The sequence below is a fragment of the Vigna angularis genome, chromosome 5 (genome assembly GCF_016808095.1).
Source record: "Vigna angularis cultivar LongXiaoDou No.4 chromosome 5, ASM1680809v1, whole genome shotgun sequence".
NCBI lineage: Eukaryota > Viridiplantae > Streptophyta > Magnoliopsida > Fabales > Fabaceae > Vigna > Vigna angularis.
The window spans coordinates 7,424,381-7,437,123 of NC_068974.1; the positions used below are offsets into that span (position 1 = coordinate 7,424,381).

General features: G+C 34.0%; 1 protein-coding gene across 2 annotated transcripts; it reads right to left on the reverse strand.

The window, feature by feature from the left end:
- Positions 1–3,689: 3,689 nt before the first annotated feature.
- LOC108338945 (uncharacterized) lies at positions 3,690–9,846 on the reverse strand. 2 transcript variants are annotated; one of them, XM_017576028.2, is made up of 8 exons: positions 9,336–9,838; positions 7,304–7,438; positions 6,920–7,111; positions 6,296–6,357; positions 5,982–6,151; positions 4,921–5,069; positions 4,697–4,840; positions 3,690–4,161 (listed from the first exon to the last, which is right to left on the reverse strand). In XM_017576028.2, exons 1-8 carry the CDS (start codon positions 9,684–9,686, stop codon positions 3,979–3,981), a joined length of 1,386 nt encoding a protein of 461 aa, XP_017431517.1. In that variant the 5' UTR covers positions 9,687–9,838; the 3' UTR covers positions 3,690–3,978. The 2 variants fall into 2 exon arrangements, with proteins under 2 accessions (XP_017431517.1, XP_052733791.1); XM_052877831.1 differs by lacking the exon at positions 3,690–4,161 and having other exon boundaries at positions 4,698–4,851; positions 9,336–9,846.
- Positions 9,847–12,743: the final 2,897 nt, after the last annotated feature.

Below are 12,743 nucleotides of genomic sequence, written 5' to 3' on the forward strand. Positions count from 1 at the left end.
TTGAGAGTGACTTTTGATTAACACTGGCATAATTACGACCAAACTGTAGGTAATCACATTTTACCTCTAAGTTGGTCAACATTAAGGTTATGCATGTCAATTTACGACATATCAGTTTGTCAACTCAACTCGCCAGTCTTGCTAGTGGCTCATTGGGCAATTTGAATTAGGGGTGACGGTTCAATCTCACTAGTGGCTCATTGGGTAGTTTGAATAAGAGTTGATCGTTCAGTCTAGCTTTGATTGAACGGTCATATAATACATTTCACAATATTTTTTTTACAATAATGTAATATACAATGCATCTTTTATTTATAAAAATAAATTTTTTATTTATTTTATTGTATGTTTTTCTTTTTTTATTGTTATAGAGACAAGTTAAACTTATCACTACGTAGCGTTGACATTAAGTATATGAAGACAAAAACATTGTTTCCCTTTGCATTTACTCTTATTGTTCCCAATTTTGATTTCTCCTGATTATTTGTCAAACTTTAGAAATAAATGGATATAGTAATCTTAAATCAACAATGTCAAATTATTTTATGTATTAATTTGAGATAGAATATGTCAAACAATGTAAGCAACTCAAATGACAACATAATACGTCATTTGACAAATCAATGCAATTGAGTTAAGAGTATTAAATCTATTCATCTATAAAGTTTAAGGACACATTGTATAAAATTTTCAAATATAAATGAATTTTAATTTCACTTCAAAATTTAAAAACTAAAAAAACATATTTAATGATTAAAATTAGGGTTAAATATGTTTTTTGTCCTTTAAGTATCACACGATTTTGGTTTTAGTCCCTACTCGAAACTTTGATAGTTTTTAATCCTCATAGTTTTGAAACTCTTACTATTAGTCCTTAAAATTGGACGGCGTTAACTTTTAGTAGATGTGGCAAACGACGAGACCACGTTTTATCCAAGCTGTCCTCTCCCCTATTTGCCACGTTGGTTTTCTTTTTATTTATTGTACTTTTTGATATTTGCAAGATGCGCTTAATTGGTTGGATCCACACTTGCCAGCTTTATTATATTCAATGGCAAGAATGACCATTTCGCAGGAATACTCCCCTCTGGTTCTGACTTGAAATCTTTGGCCCCGCTGCTCCCAAACAAATATGGGGTCCAGGTTCAGCAAATGCGAAGGAAGGTGAAGGAGGGATATCAGGGAAGAAATAAATAGAGGGGAAGTCATGTCCTCTCTACTATCTATCTTTTCCCCAATCTAATTTATCTCTATCTCTTTCCCCGTTCGTTTCCGATTATCATGACTGAAAACGTAGTGGCCAATAGGAAGCGTTGCGACACCAATGATGTAGTTTCGGACGGTGGTGCCAAGAGGAAGAACGCAACACGCGACATGGGTTCGGCCACTGCATTGGCCCTCACGCGTCACGAGTTTAGGGAGCACGGCGGCATCAACCTGTCCATCAAGGCCTCCGCCGCGTTCACAGACATGGAGCCGGAAATCCTTCGCCGAAATCTTCGACTAAAACTACTTTTCCCCAATTGAAAAAAAAAAATCTCCCTTATTCAAGATGGTTAGGAATTTCGCTATTCAACGCTTAATCATCTCCCTTAATGTTAGGATTTTCTTTCCTTTTTTTATTTTTTTAAATTTATTTTTATACTTCCTTTCAATTTTCATTGTCGGGTTTGCAAAAGTTGTACAGTTAGGGTTGGGATGTGTTTGAAGGAAAGAGCAGATTTTGAATCTGGGTTTTTGTTGGATGGTGGAGAATATGGATATAAAAAAGGGTCTCTGATTCCGCTTTTGGTGACGGCCACTGTTAGGTTTGGTCTTGGTGAAACCACTGCTTCTGCAGTTGCCAATGCAGCTGCTGGCTTGGATGAAAATGGAGACTCAGAGATGAGAAACCCCAAACGTGACACACACCTGGCTCACTGTTAGCCACCTCATACAAAAATTTAACGCCGTTTAATTTTAAGGACTAATTATAATAGTTTCAAAACTAAAAGGACTAAAAACCATCAAAGTTTCGAGTAGGGACTAAAACCAAAATCGTGTGATATTTAAGGGACGAAAAACATATTTAACCCTTAAAATTATAATAAAAAGGTAAAAGTTACTTTTGCATCTCGGATCTGAAAATATGCCCTGAAATATGCATTCTAGAATGTATTCAAATTCATTTTGGATTGGATAATCCAAAAATATATTCCATATTTAAAAATATATTATGAATTGTACAATTCAAAATTGTATTTAAAAATATTGTATTTTGAAGTATACATTTCAAAAGATATCTTTAAATCCGAAAATATGTTTTGGAATATGTATTTAGAAAACATATTCCAAAATGTGTATTTCAAAATATATTCTAAATAGGAACTTTCAAAAGGTACAATTCATAATATACTTCCAACTTTGAAAATATCTTTCAAAATATACAATTTAGAATGTATTTGAACATATATTTCAGAATATGTATTTCAAAAAATATTTTGAGATCTGAAAATACATTTTGAATTACACATAATTCAAAATCTATTTTAAGAAAATATAACTTTCTATTTATGAAATTTTTTGTAATCCGAAAGTGTTTTATAATCCGGGGAACATACAATGAAGGCTCTCCCTGCTTTTGCACTAAACGCTCCCCAAAGCATGCTATCCTTCCTATTGTCATCTGATTTGCTATCCTAATAATCTATGAATTTGATTATGGTTTCTGATTTGCAGTGAATGATATTCTTAATCTGATTTGTAATGTCTTAGAAAAAATTGAATCGGTGGTGATTGCTGATGAGAGCACACGAAGAGAGAACGAAGAGTGAAGAGAGAAGTAGAGAACTTTTAGGTTTTTATTAAATTTTCGAACAGGGGTAAAATGGGGTTTATAAGTTTTAATGGAGTGCAGGACGAAATAAAAAGGAGGTGCAGGAAGAATGGGCCTGGAACAACGTTGACAGAATACATTGTAAACAAATCAGAAATTAAAGTTTGAACTGTGATGTTTGATTTGAAAAACAAATTTCATCTTATGGGATAATTTAGTCTCATAATTGCTTGAGACAAATTGATGCGAAAATGAATGATGGGATAATTGAGTCTTATAATTACCTCATTTCAAATGTTTTTCCTCCAGCCCCACAGATTTCTAGGACCAGTTCCTCCCATTCATTCCATAATATATTTAGTGCAGAAAGTTTGACCCTTGTTTGAAATCCTTACAAACAAACACAAATCAATTCAAAATATTCATTTTACCTTATATTATAAATCAATAAAATTTTTGCCAGATCTCTACACATCGATTTATACATACATGTATTATAATCCAACATACATGTATATACTCTAATTCAGCATCCCATACCTTTGTCTCGTTCAAGAAATGCATTTTGAAAATGTGTACGAAGATTCTTTAGGGGTTCTGATCACAAAAATACTTGGAGAAAATAAAAATTGTAATCAATCAATCATCCATTCTGAACATAAAATTGCTTCGTTCGTCCTGTCTTGACCAATTGTCTAGCTAGACTTTCACGAGAGGAAGCTTCATGAAGAAATGCAGGCTCTCGCATAATTTAATCGGCATAAATGAACATATAAAACGGAAAACATTTTGGATATTCCAACCTTTTTACAATAGTAGTCCGAAGTATGGTTTGAAACAAGGGAAAAGAAGCTAAAAGATACAAGAAAAGTAATTACAAAAAAACAGTGCATATAGAAACAAGCTAAAAGATACATAAAAAGGACCGTATTCTTCTCATGAGGGAAGACATTTTAATCGTAGCTATGGCAATATATCATGTCACCAACATAAGGGCATAAGGGAAGACAAAATAATTACTATTGCTTAGTTTAAATGCAAGGTACCCATTCCTAAGATAACACAAATAACAGGGGCTTTATAACACCAGGTTGTCTTTGTTTTTTTTTTTTTTACAGAAGTAATTTTTTATTTGGCTGAGAAAAAAAAAAAACAAAAGCCTATTAAGAATCCAAGGTTCGATTTAAGATTGATATCTGACCAGAGTCTCCATTTAACAAGAAAACTTCCAGAGGGACATAAGGCGTGGACATGGATGCTCCAAACCTGTAGCTAGGTTGTAACATTCTGCTACCTTTTGCGCATGAAATCGTTCTAAGACGTGGCCCAGTTCTCATTTGCCAGATCTGCATGATATTATCAATCAAGAAAACAAATTAAATTTTTAACAAGAAATAACACTATAGACAATGTCTCAGTAGAGAAACTTGTTCAGTTATTTATGCACAACAGAATGAAGAGGGTCAGTGTTACACTGACAGTAAACAAGAGAAGAAACTGTTATGTTATAAGAATATGTTGATTGATGACTATTGGAAATTAACAAACTGGACATCAGATTTTATGCTATTTTTAAGAAAAATACAAGTCATGTTGACTGATAGGATTTATCTGCTATTTTTTAGGCACTAATTTGTTAGTTGTGCTAGCATTTTTCTTTCAGTTATTTGCTGTATAAAACCTACAATATTACTCAATAACATTCGGATTATGTAGTTCATATTTCACAGTTCCACTCTTTCTAGCTTTTTTTATATTTTCAAACAACCAACAAAATAGGATTTGTAATGGCACAATTGCAGCAAACACTTAACCTTCAAATAGTTTTATTAAAGAGATGAAAATCTATAGTTCACTTGTAATGCGAGGTAAAAGACTAACCTCAATTATTCCTTTTCTTGGTGCATGAATAGCTAAACACAAGCAATAATCACTCTTTGATGGTTCAGAGTAAGAAGAGCTTGATGATGCGATATTTTTGCTCACCAACGTCTCCATGAATAGACAGTTGGCATCCCTATATCCCTGCAAAAATACTAATTTTCATTTTGGTAATTATTTTGAGAAGAGTGAGGTGGTTGGGGTAAAAAAGTTCAAATGCAAACCTTCCATAAGCGCACCACCACAAGTGCTTGAGTATCAAGCAGCAATATGCGACCAAGTGAATCTGTTATAGCAGCCAATGTACCACTGGGAGATAACGTAAGCTTCTCCCCTTTCCTAGGGTGATCAATTAAACTTGTCAGAGATGAAGCTGCATTGAACCATGAAAGCAAAAGTCAGATGATAGGATTTGAATTTAGAAATGGTGCCACAATAGTGGAGGATAAAAACTCTACATTTTCTCTTTTGATAGAGTTCAGTTGGTTCAGCTGTATCTGTTTCTAACAGAATGTGCAATGGGATTTTCCAAGTATTCATTAATTTTGACACTTTTAACGAACTTCTCAGTATTGCAGCACACCAATTCCACCAATGTTGATAATGTGCCGCAATGAAAAAGACAGGTGTGCTGAAATGGTTATTCTGCAGAACTTTCTTCTAACAAGCATCTAGTTTCTAATAATTTATTAATTTATAAGACATTTATAACGAGCTTATTAGCAGCATCACAGAACATCAACTCTACCAAAGCAGCAGTGATAAGATATCAAAAAAACGGAGAGGTGATGAAAATGGTTATTCTACAGACTTTTCCTTCAACATACATTTAAGTTTCTAATTGCAGAACACACACTTCCCAGCCTACAACCCGCTCCCATAAACAGACAATAACTGAACATAACATAAAAATGAAATATAATAAGCTGATAAGCGGTATGCAATATGAAGGCAATGAAATTTGAACCTATACAAGAAGCATTCCTTTCCATGTTAAGATAATAAAATGTATCCTTTCCACTCATGAGGTTCTCAGCAGAGGAAGCCACAAGGAGTGTCACATTCAAGTCTAAATTTCCTAGTGGAAGTCCTTTTCTTCAAGTTATAGTAAAATATCATAGCACCACTTTTCTACTGTCTAAAACAACCCTATTTAGCATGATAATACATAATTTTATTTTCCTTTTACTAGGATTGACCATCATCTCTATTATACACATAATAATCTGCAGGAGCCTGTGTTATAATCACATAAGACAAGCGCTAAAATGTGTGTTACTCCTACCTCGTGCAAAAGGTTGTGGCTTCTGATCCGATTTCTTCGGAGACTTCTTTGGAGGGGACGGTTCACTCCGCCATATCAACTTAGAGAAAGAACTTAATGTGGAGAATGTTGCTGGTACAACTTTCGAAAGGATAGCTCCCACTAAAGACCTCCCTTTGCTCTCAGAGAGTCTTCCCAAGGGATAAAACAAATAACAAGGTCAATATAATACTTATTACTATGACGACAAAAAAAGATTTCATACAGCATATCAAGTCAGAGTACATATTGATATAGAAGCAGCATAAAATTATACCAAATAATCCACCAAGTACCTGTATGCTGAAATCACAGCATCCTCTCCAACAGCGACTGCACAATAATAACGTTGACTTGACTGCCCAACAATAAAAGCAGCTGAATTCAAATACCAGAAATAATTTCAGAAAGCTCCCATTATCTACTGTTTAAACAAAACCGCAATCATTATAATCATGGAATGACAAAAGTGAAAAACTAAGAAACTAAAGTCACGCTGTAACATGATACAAGGAAATGAAAGACAACCACCAAATTTAGTATCAATTTTTAAAAGTACAATATTGCCAAAAGTGATACTATATGAGTGTGATATTGCCAAAAGGAAAAAGAAATTTTTGAAAACCTAATAACACCTGAACATGTGTACCACAAAAGGAAGACACTAAAAATGTCGTTTCACTAATCTTATATGATGCTAAGAGATACTAAATGATTTGATGATAGTTTTCCCCACTCACTTTGTGTACTTCTATCTATAGTCTGGATTTCATGAAAAGAAAATAAAATGATCAGCATTACCATGGCAGACAACAGTGTTATCAAAACTCAGTTATGTCAGTTATGGTGGCGCTATGGTGGAAACTGGTGGAGGTTTTCCAACCTGCCACCACAACAAGGAATCAGTTAAGAGAATTTACCTGTTGTTCCATTAGTGGAGGTGGCATTATGCCAGTAATTGCTGCATCAGAACAGGTTCCATTCTTACCAATATTCCACAACTGATAAGGAATTTTGACATCAGTATTTCCAAAATCCTCTGAATCTTGGCTCCTTGGTTTTTGATCCCAAAATCGAGACTGTGCTTCTTCAAACCATTTCTGCAGCATATTCTGCATTTCAACATTGCAAAGCCTACAATTAGACCTATAATCAGCAACCTACCACAGTCCAAAATTCAGTCTGTAAATTGACATCCTAATAAAATAAACTATTCCAATACCCAGAAAGGAAAAAAATTACTTTTCCAACAGACTCTATTTCAGTGAAGTTCTAAAAGGCAAGATACAGAAACCAGTGTTTACCTGAACATCAGAACCATCAAAACGAGCAATTACGCCTGGCATAATGAGACAAAACTCTTCTGAAGAGGTATCTTGAATCAAATCTTTCTTTGTTCCACGAACTCTTAACTTTAAAACTCGTCCAGGATAAATCATCTACAGTGAAGAAAATTGATATGAAACCTATGCACCTCACATATTTGCCAATCTTAAATTTGTACCACAAAAGTTTCTATTTTAAATTTAGTTTTGTTTGGTCTTTTGCCCATACGTTGTTGATTTATGAAACTCATAGGTTTCAAGGGGTAAATATTTTGGAAAATGCTGGAAGGTAAAAAAACAAATTTTTTGAAACACAAACACACAAAAGTATAATTTTTTCCCCTATCTTAGAACAATTATTTCTCTCTTCACTCACTTGTGACTCGCCAATTCCTGTCATAATTAGTTAACCAGTCATTCATAGTACTTTCACAATTAATCGTTCATTTCAAGAAAAATACCATTATTAAAATACTTTTTACTTCTATACAAAGGAGGATGGATGAAGGCAGAACAACCAGTGCATGTTATTCATAGGAAAATTAACAGTCAAAATTGTAAATAACTTTAGAATTTGTAATACCTACATGTGTTTGACTTTGTCACACTTAAAGCACTAATTTTCTAATAAATGGTCGTCAATACACTTGATCTTGCAAAATGCATCTCCTCACTTTAGAGAAGCCAATCTAAGATTTTGGTCCTCTAAACTAAGGATTTGACTCCGTTAAGGTTAGGAAATATAATTTAGACAACAAAATTACATTAATTAGAATGTAGAAATGGTTGATATTCTAATTAACTATAGATTTATTAAATATAAACTTGATTTTATCACAATTCACAACCATTGATTTTGTAATCAACCATTGTGAGTGCATTTCCCTAAGTGCACCTCCTCACTTTAGCGAGAGTCTCTGAACCATGGTAAACTTCTAAGGATAAAGAATATATAACTCTGCCTTAAGACCAAAATTAATCCCACAAAACTAATTGTTAGAAGTCCCACATCGATTAGAAATAAGACCAATTTACAATATATATGTGGGTGTAATCCTCACTTTTTACAAGTCGATTTTGTGAGGTTGAGTTAAATTTCAAATCCGCTCCATACATAATTCAGAGTCATGGGTTAGAATTTGTGAAATTTGTTGTTTGTTAGGTCCCTTGTTCCACCCATTGTCGGGCCAATTTACAGAATATATATGGTTGCAAACTTCACTTTAAAAAGCTCCATACATAATTCAGAGTCATGGGTTAGAATTTGTGAAATTTGTTGTTTGTTAGGTCCCTTGTTCCACCCATTGTCTGGCCAATTTATAGAATATATATGGTTGCAAACTTCACTTTAAAAAACCAGTATTGTGATATTAAGTTATGTTTAAAGTCTACTTATGTAGACTAATTTATAAAACCCAACTTGTCTCCCTTACTATATACTTCAATTTGACCACATGAGTACTTAATGTGAATCTTCAACACACTATTACTACTACTGCACATCTCAAACGTAAAATTTTCAAGACTCTACATTTGTGGATGTTCTAATAAAGTGACCCACTAGTCCCAAGACCAATAACTAGGTTAGACTTTGATTTTATCTTTAGAATTCGTGCTTAGGACATAACTTTAATGCTTTAATTTGAGCATCGGACAGAAATGGGTTGTTAGGTGGAAATTACCTCTACTTGTATATTTTAATTTAGTCATACCATATTACTATTTAATCTGGATCTCAATCAATATCCATTGGTAAGAAAATCAATTATTGATATTTGTGCAAATTACAAACATAAACAGAACAAACTACGACATAATTTGCTGATAAAAAAGAAACAAACTACGACATAAATTTCAACGATTACGACTGCAATTCATGACCCCTAGCTGTATTCAAACAATCACATCGATCCAACTGAACAACACACGTCTTCCAGTTCTCAAATGGAAACAATTCTCCCTAAAAATCACACTGCAAAAAAGACGCCGAAAGGGGCAGCAAAAACATTACCTGGCGATGAATCAAATCTCCCCGCAGAGAATAGAGCAGGAGATACCCAGAGGAGGTACCGGCGACAATGACGCGGTTGTCTCCGAATGCGAGCCACTCGAGTGCGGTAATTGACTCTGCGTCGATGGGGGAGAGGTCGGGTCGGATCTTGAGGGGCGGGGAGGCGGCGGAGTTATCGGACCATGAGAGGAGGAGGATGGTGGAGCGGTTGGCGAGGAGGAGGGAATGGGTATCGATGGCGCAGAGGAGGTGAGGGGTTTCGACCAGCCAGTTAGGTTTTCCCGCTCCGAGCTCGCCCAGTTCATCGCACGCTATGCACCCCAACTCCGTCTTGTACGATCGCTTCGCCATGGCTTCTGACCCAACGGAAAAACGAAAGCCCAAGTGTTACTAAACGAACGATGGATTTTAACACACTGAATCATACATTACGTAAAGGTAAAACAACTATTCGGATTGGGATTTTACCTCTTTATAGTTTTAAATTTTTTTCACTCACTCTGCTTTTATCGATTTTGGGTGTAAGATTAGAGAAAATATAGAAATTTCAAATCGATTTTGGGTGTAAAAGTGACAAAATGTACAACTTATAAATAAGATTTAGTATATTTTATTAAAATCTTCGTGAGTTAATAAGGTATTGTGTAGTTTGATTGATGAGAGTTTTTTTTTATAGATTAAGTGGTCATATAATTTATGATTGAATGGAATGGGTTAAGGTATGAAAAATTAATCTTATTTAATTATTGATCTTTGTGATTATTATTTTAGTTTTGAATGCTTTGAAAGATAATTAAATGCTTTAATTAGCTAATTCAGGAGTTTTAGAAGTATATGTAACCATAAAGTAATGTTCTAGCACCATTAAATAATGACTTCTTGTTTTCGTACATACATGGAATAAATTGTATAAGATGTGAATGTTAATAAGTGGTATGAATAAATGGAAATTTTTGTGGTTTCAACGTGACAGAATAATAAGTGGTATGAATAAATGAGAATTTTTGTGCGTGCCAGAATTAGCTTTAATTAAATATGAAAAGAGGAAATTGTGAAACAACACAACACTAACACTAGGGATTTCAATTTAATTATATTTAGAATTATATTAGGAATTAGGGTTTTCGTCTAATTATAATTAATAATTGATTAGAGTTAGGTTTCTTTTTATTAAATATCAATTTGTAATTAATTGGACTTTAATTAAATTTTCCAAATCAAAAGTTTTTTAAGCCCTAATTAATTTATAATTTTGAATCTTAAGGAGTACTTTTAAAATAGATCTCAAGAACCGTAATAAAAATCTTTTCTCCAATTTTTTTTTGTAACATCTAAATTTTGGGATGTTACAGATTTACAAAAGTTTTTGAAAACTTAACTCTGATATCATTACGGAAAACGGATTAATTGAAAACTTCTATTTATTATAATTGAATTTAGTAAACTTTATGAATCAAGAGTAACCATAAAGCATTCATAGAATCGCATTACAAAACTATTAGTATTGAAAATAAAACTTCATAGTTATCTCACATATCTCGTTGCTCAACTTGCTTTAACTATACCTGTAACAACAAATACTCCACATACAAGTACGATCATCACAAGTGAAGCCACCACCACAACATGCAACGGTGAGCTAACATAATCAAATCATATAACCATACATAAGCATTAAACATCTACTTAGAATAAGATTTCCGAATAGTACATATCTTCATGTTCCTATTAATGTGTGTGTGTGTGTATATATATATATATATATATAGTTAAGCCAAGATAGTTGTAATGTTAGGAGACTATACATCTATTACTTTGCCTTTCTTTTATATACACCTGTATCTGCTGCCAAATATAATACATATAGAATACACTTCAGAACATCTTGTTTCTCTCTGTTGTTTCTCGTTCCATCAGATTGGTATCTAAAGCGAGGTCGAGTGAGGACCCGAGAAGCTTCAGAATCACGATTTAATGTGGCTGATCAAAGTGGTTGGAGCAAAGAAGCAAGAACGATGTCAAGATTTTAATTCTTGATCAAGGCTGAAGTGTTTGAAGCATGTCGGGATTAGACATTCCAACAACAAATCTTCCAATACTCACAGAGAAGAATTGGAACAAGTGGAGGACGCAAATGAGAGTATTATTCAGATTTCAAGACGTAAGTGATGTCGTTGAAGGCAATGGACTTGAGCTTGATCTTGGTGCTTCAGAAGATCAGAAGGTTGGAGTCAAGAGGAAAGACAACAAAGCCTTATTCATCATTCATCAGTGCGTGGATAATACTCATTTTGAGAAAATTCAAAATGCAGTTACAACGAGAGAAGCCTAGAATTTTTTTGCGTTGTCATGTAGGAGGAGAAAAGATAAAGAAAGTGAAGCTCCAGACCTTAAGAAGACAGTATGAGCTTCTGTAGATGGAAGACTGTGATAGGGTAGGTGATTACTTCAACAAGATCCTAACCATTACAAATCAGATGAAAGGGTGAGGAGAGTCAATTAGTGATATAATGATTATTGAGAAGATCACTGCCACAGAAATTTGATTACATTATGGTTGGAATTGAAGAATCGAGGGATATTGCAAAAATAAAGATTAAGGAACTTCAGAGTTCCTTAAAGGCGCATGAGATGAGGCTGCTTGATAGAAATCCTATCAAGAATGATGAGCAAGCTCTGAAGGTGCATTATTCTAGGAACGAAGAGAGAAAGAAGTTAAAAAAATGGAAAGGGAAACACACAAAAGGGAATTTGAGGAATGATAAAACCAAAGATGGTCAAGAAGAATCTGCAACAGTGGAGAAGAATGGCATCTTAGATAAAAATTACAGCAAGAAAGACAAGAGAAGTGTGGAATGCATTAATTGTCATAAGTATGGGCACTAATCCTATGAGTGCTATGTTGATAAGGGAAAGTAGAAGATGTTTCAAGGAAAGGAGGTCTGTATTACTCAAGAAGAATCTGATTCAGAACCTCTCACTTTGATGGTAACTACTTCTGTAGAAAGCTTAAATTCTCAAGAAAACTTGTGGTATTTGGATTCGAGATGTTCGAATCATATGACATGTCACAAAGAATGGTTGGTTAATCTTGATGAAACAAAGAAGAGCAAGGTGAAGTTTGCTAATGATAGCACTTTGAAGGTGGAGAGAATTGAAGATGTTGTTATTAGGAGAAAGAATGGCTCATGTGCCATTACAACCAAAGTGTTATTGTTCCTACTATGAAATGCAACCTCTTGAGCATTGGTCAGTTGATTCAAAAGGGATTTACAGCACTGATGGGAGGCTTCAATAAAGTTGAACTATTTGATGAAAATAGAATTTTGATCTTAAGAAGCAAGATCTCCAAGAACATGACATTGAAGATCAATATGGAAGCAGTGGAGAATTTTCAGTGCATGTCTA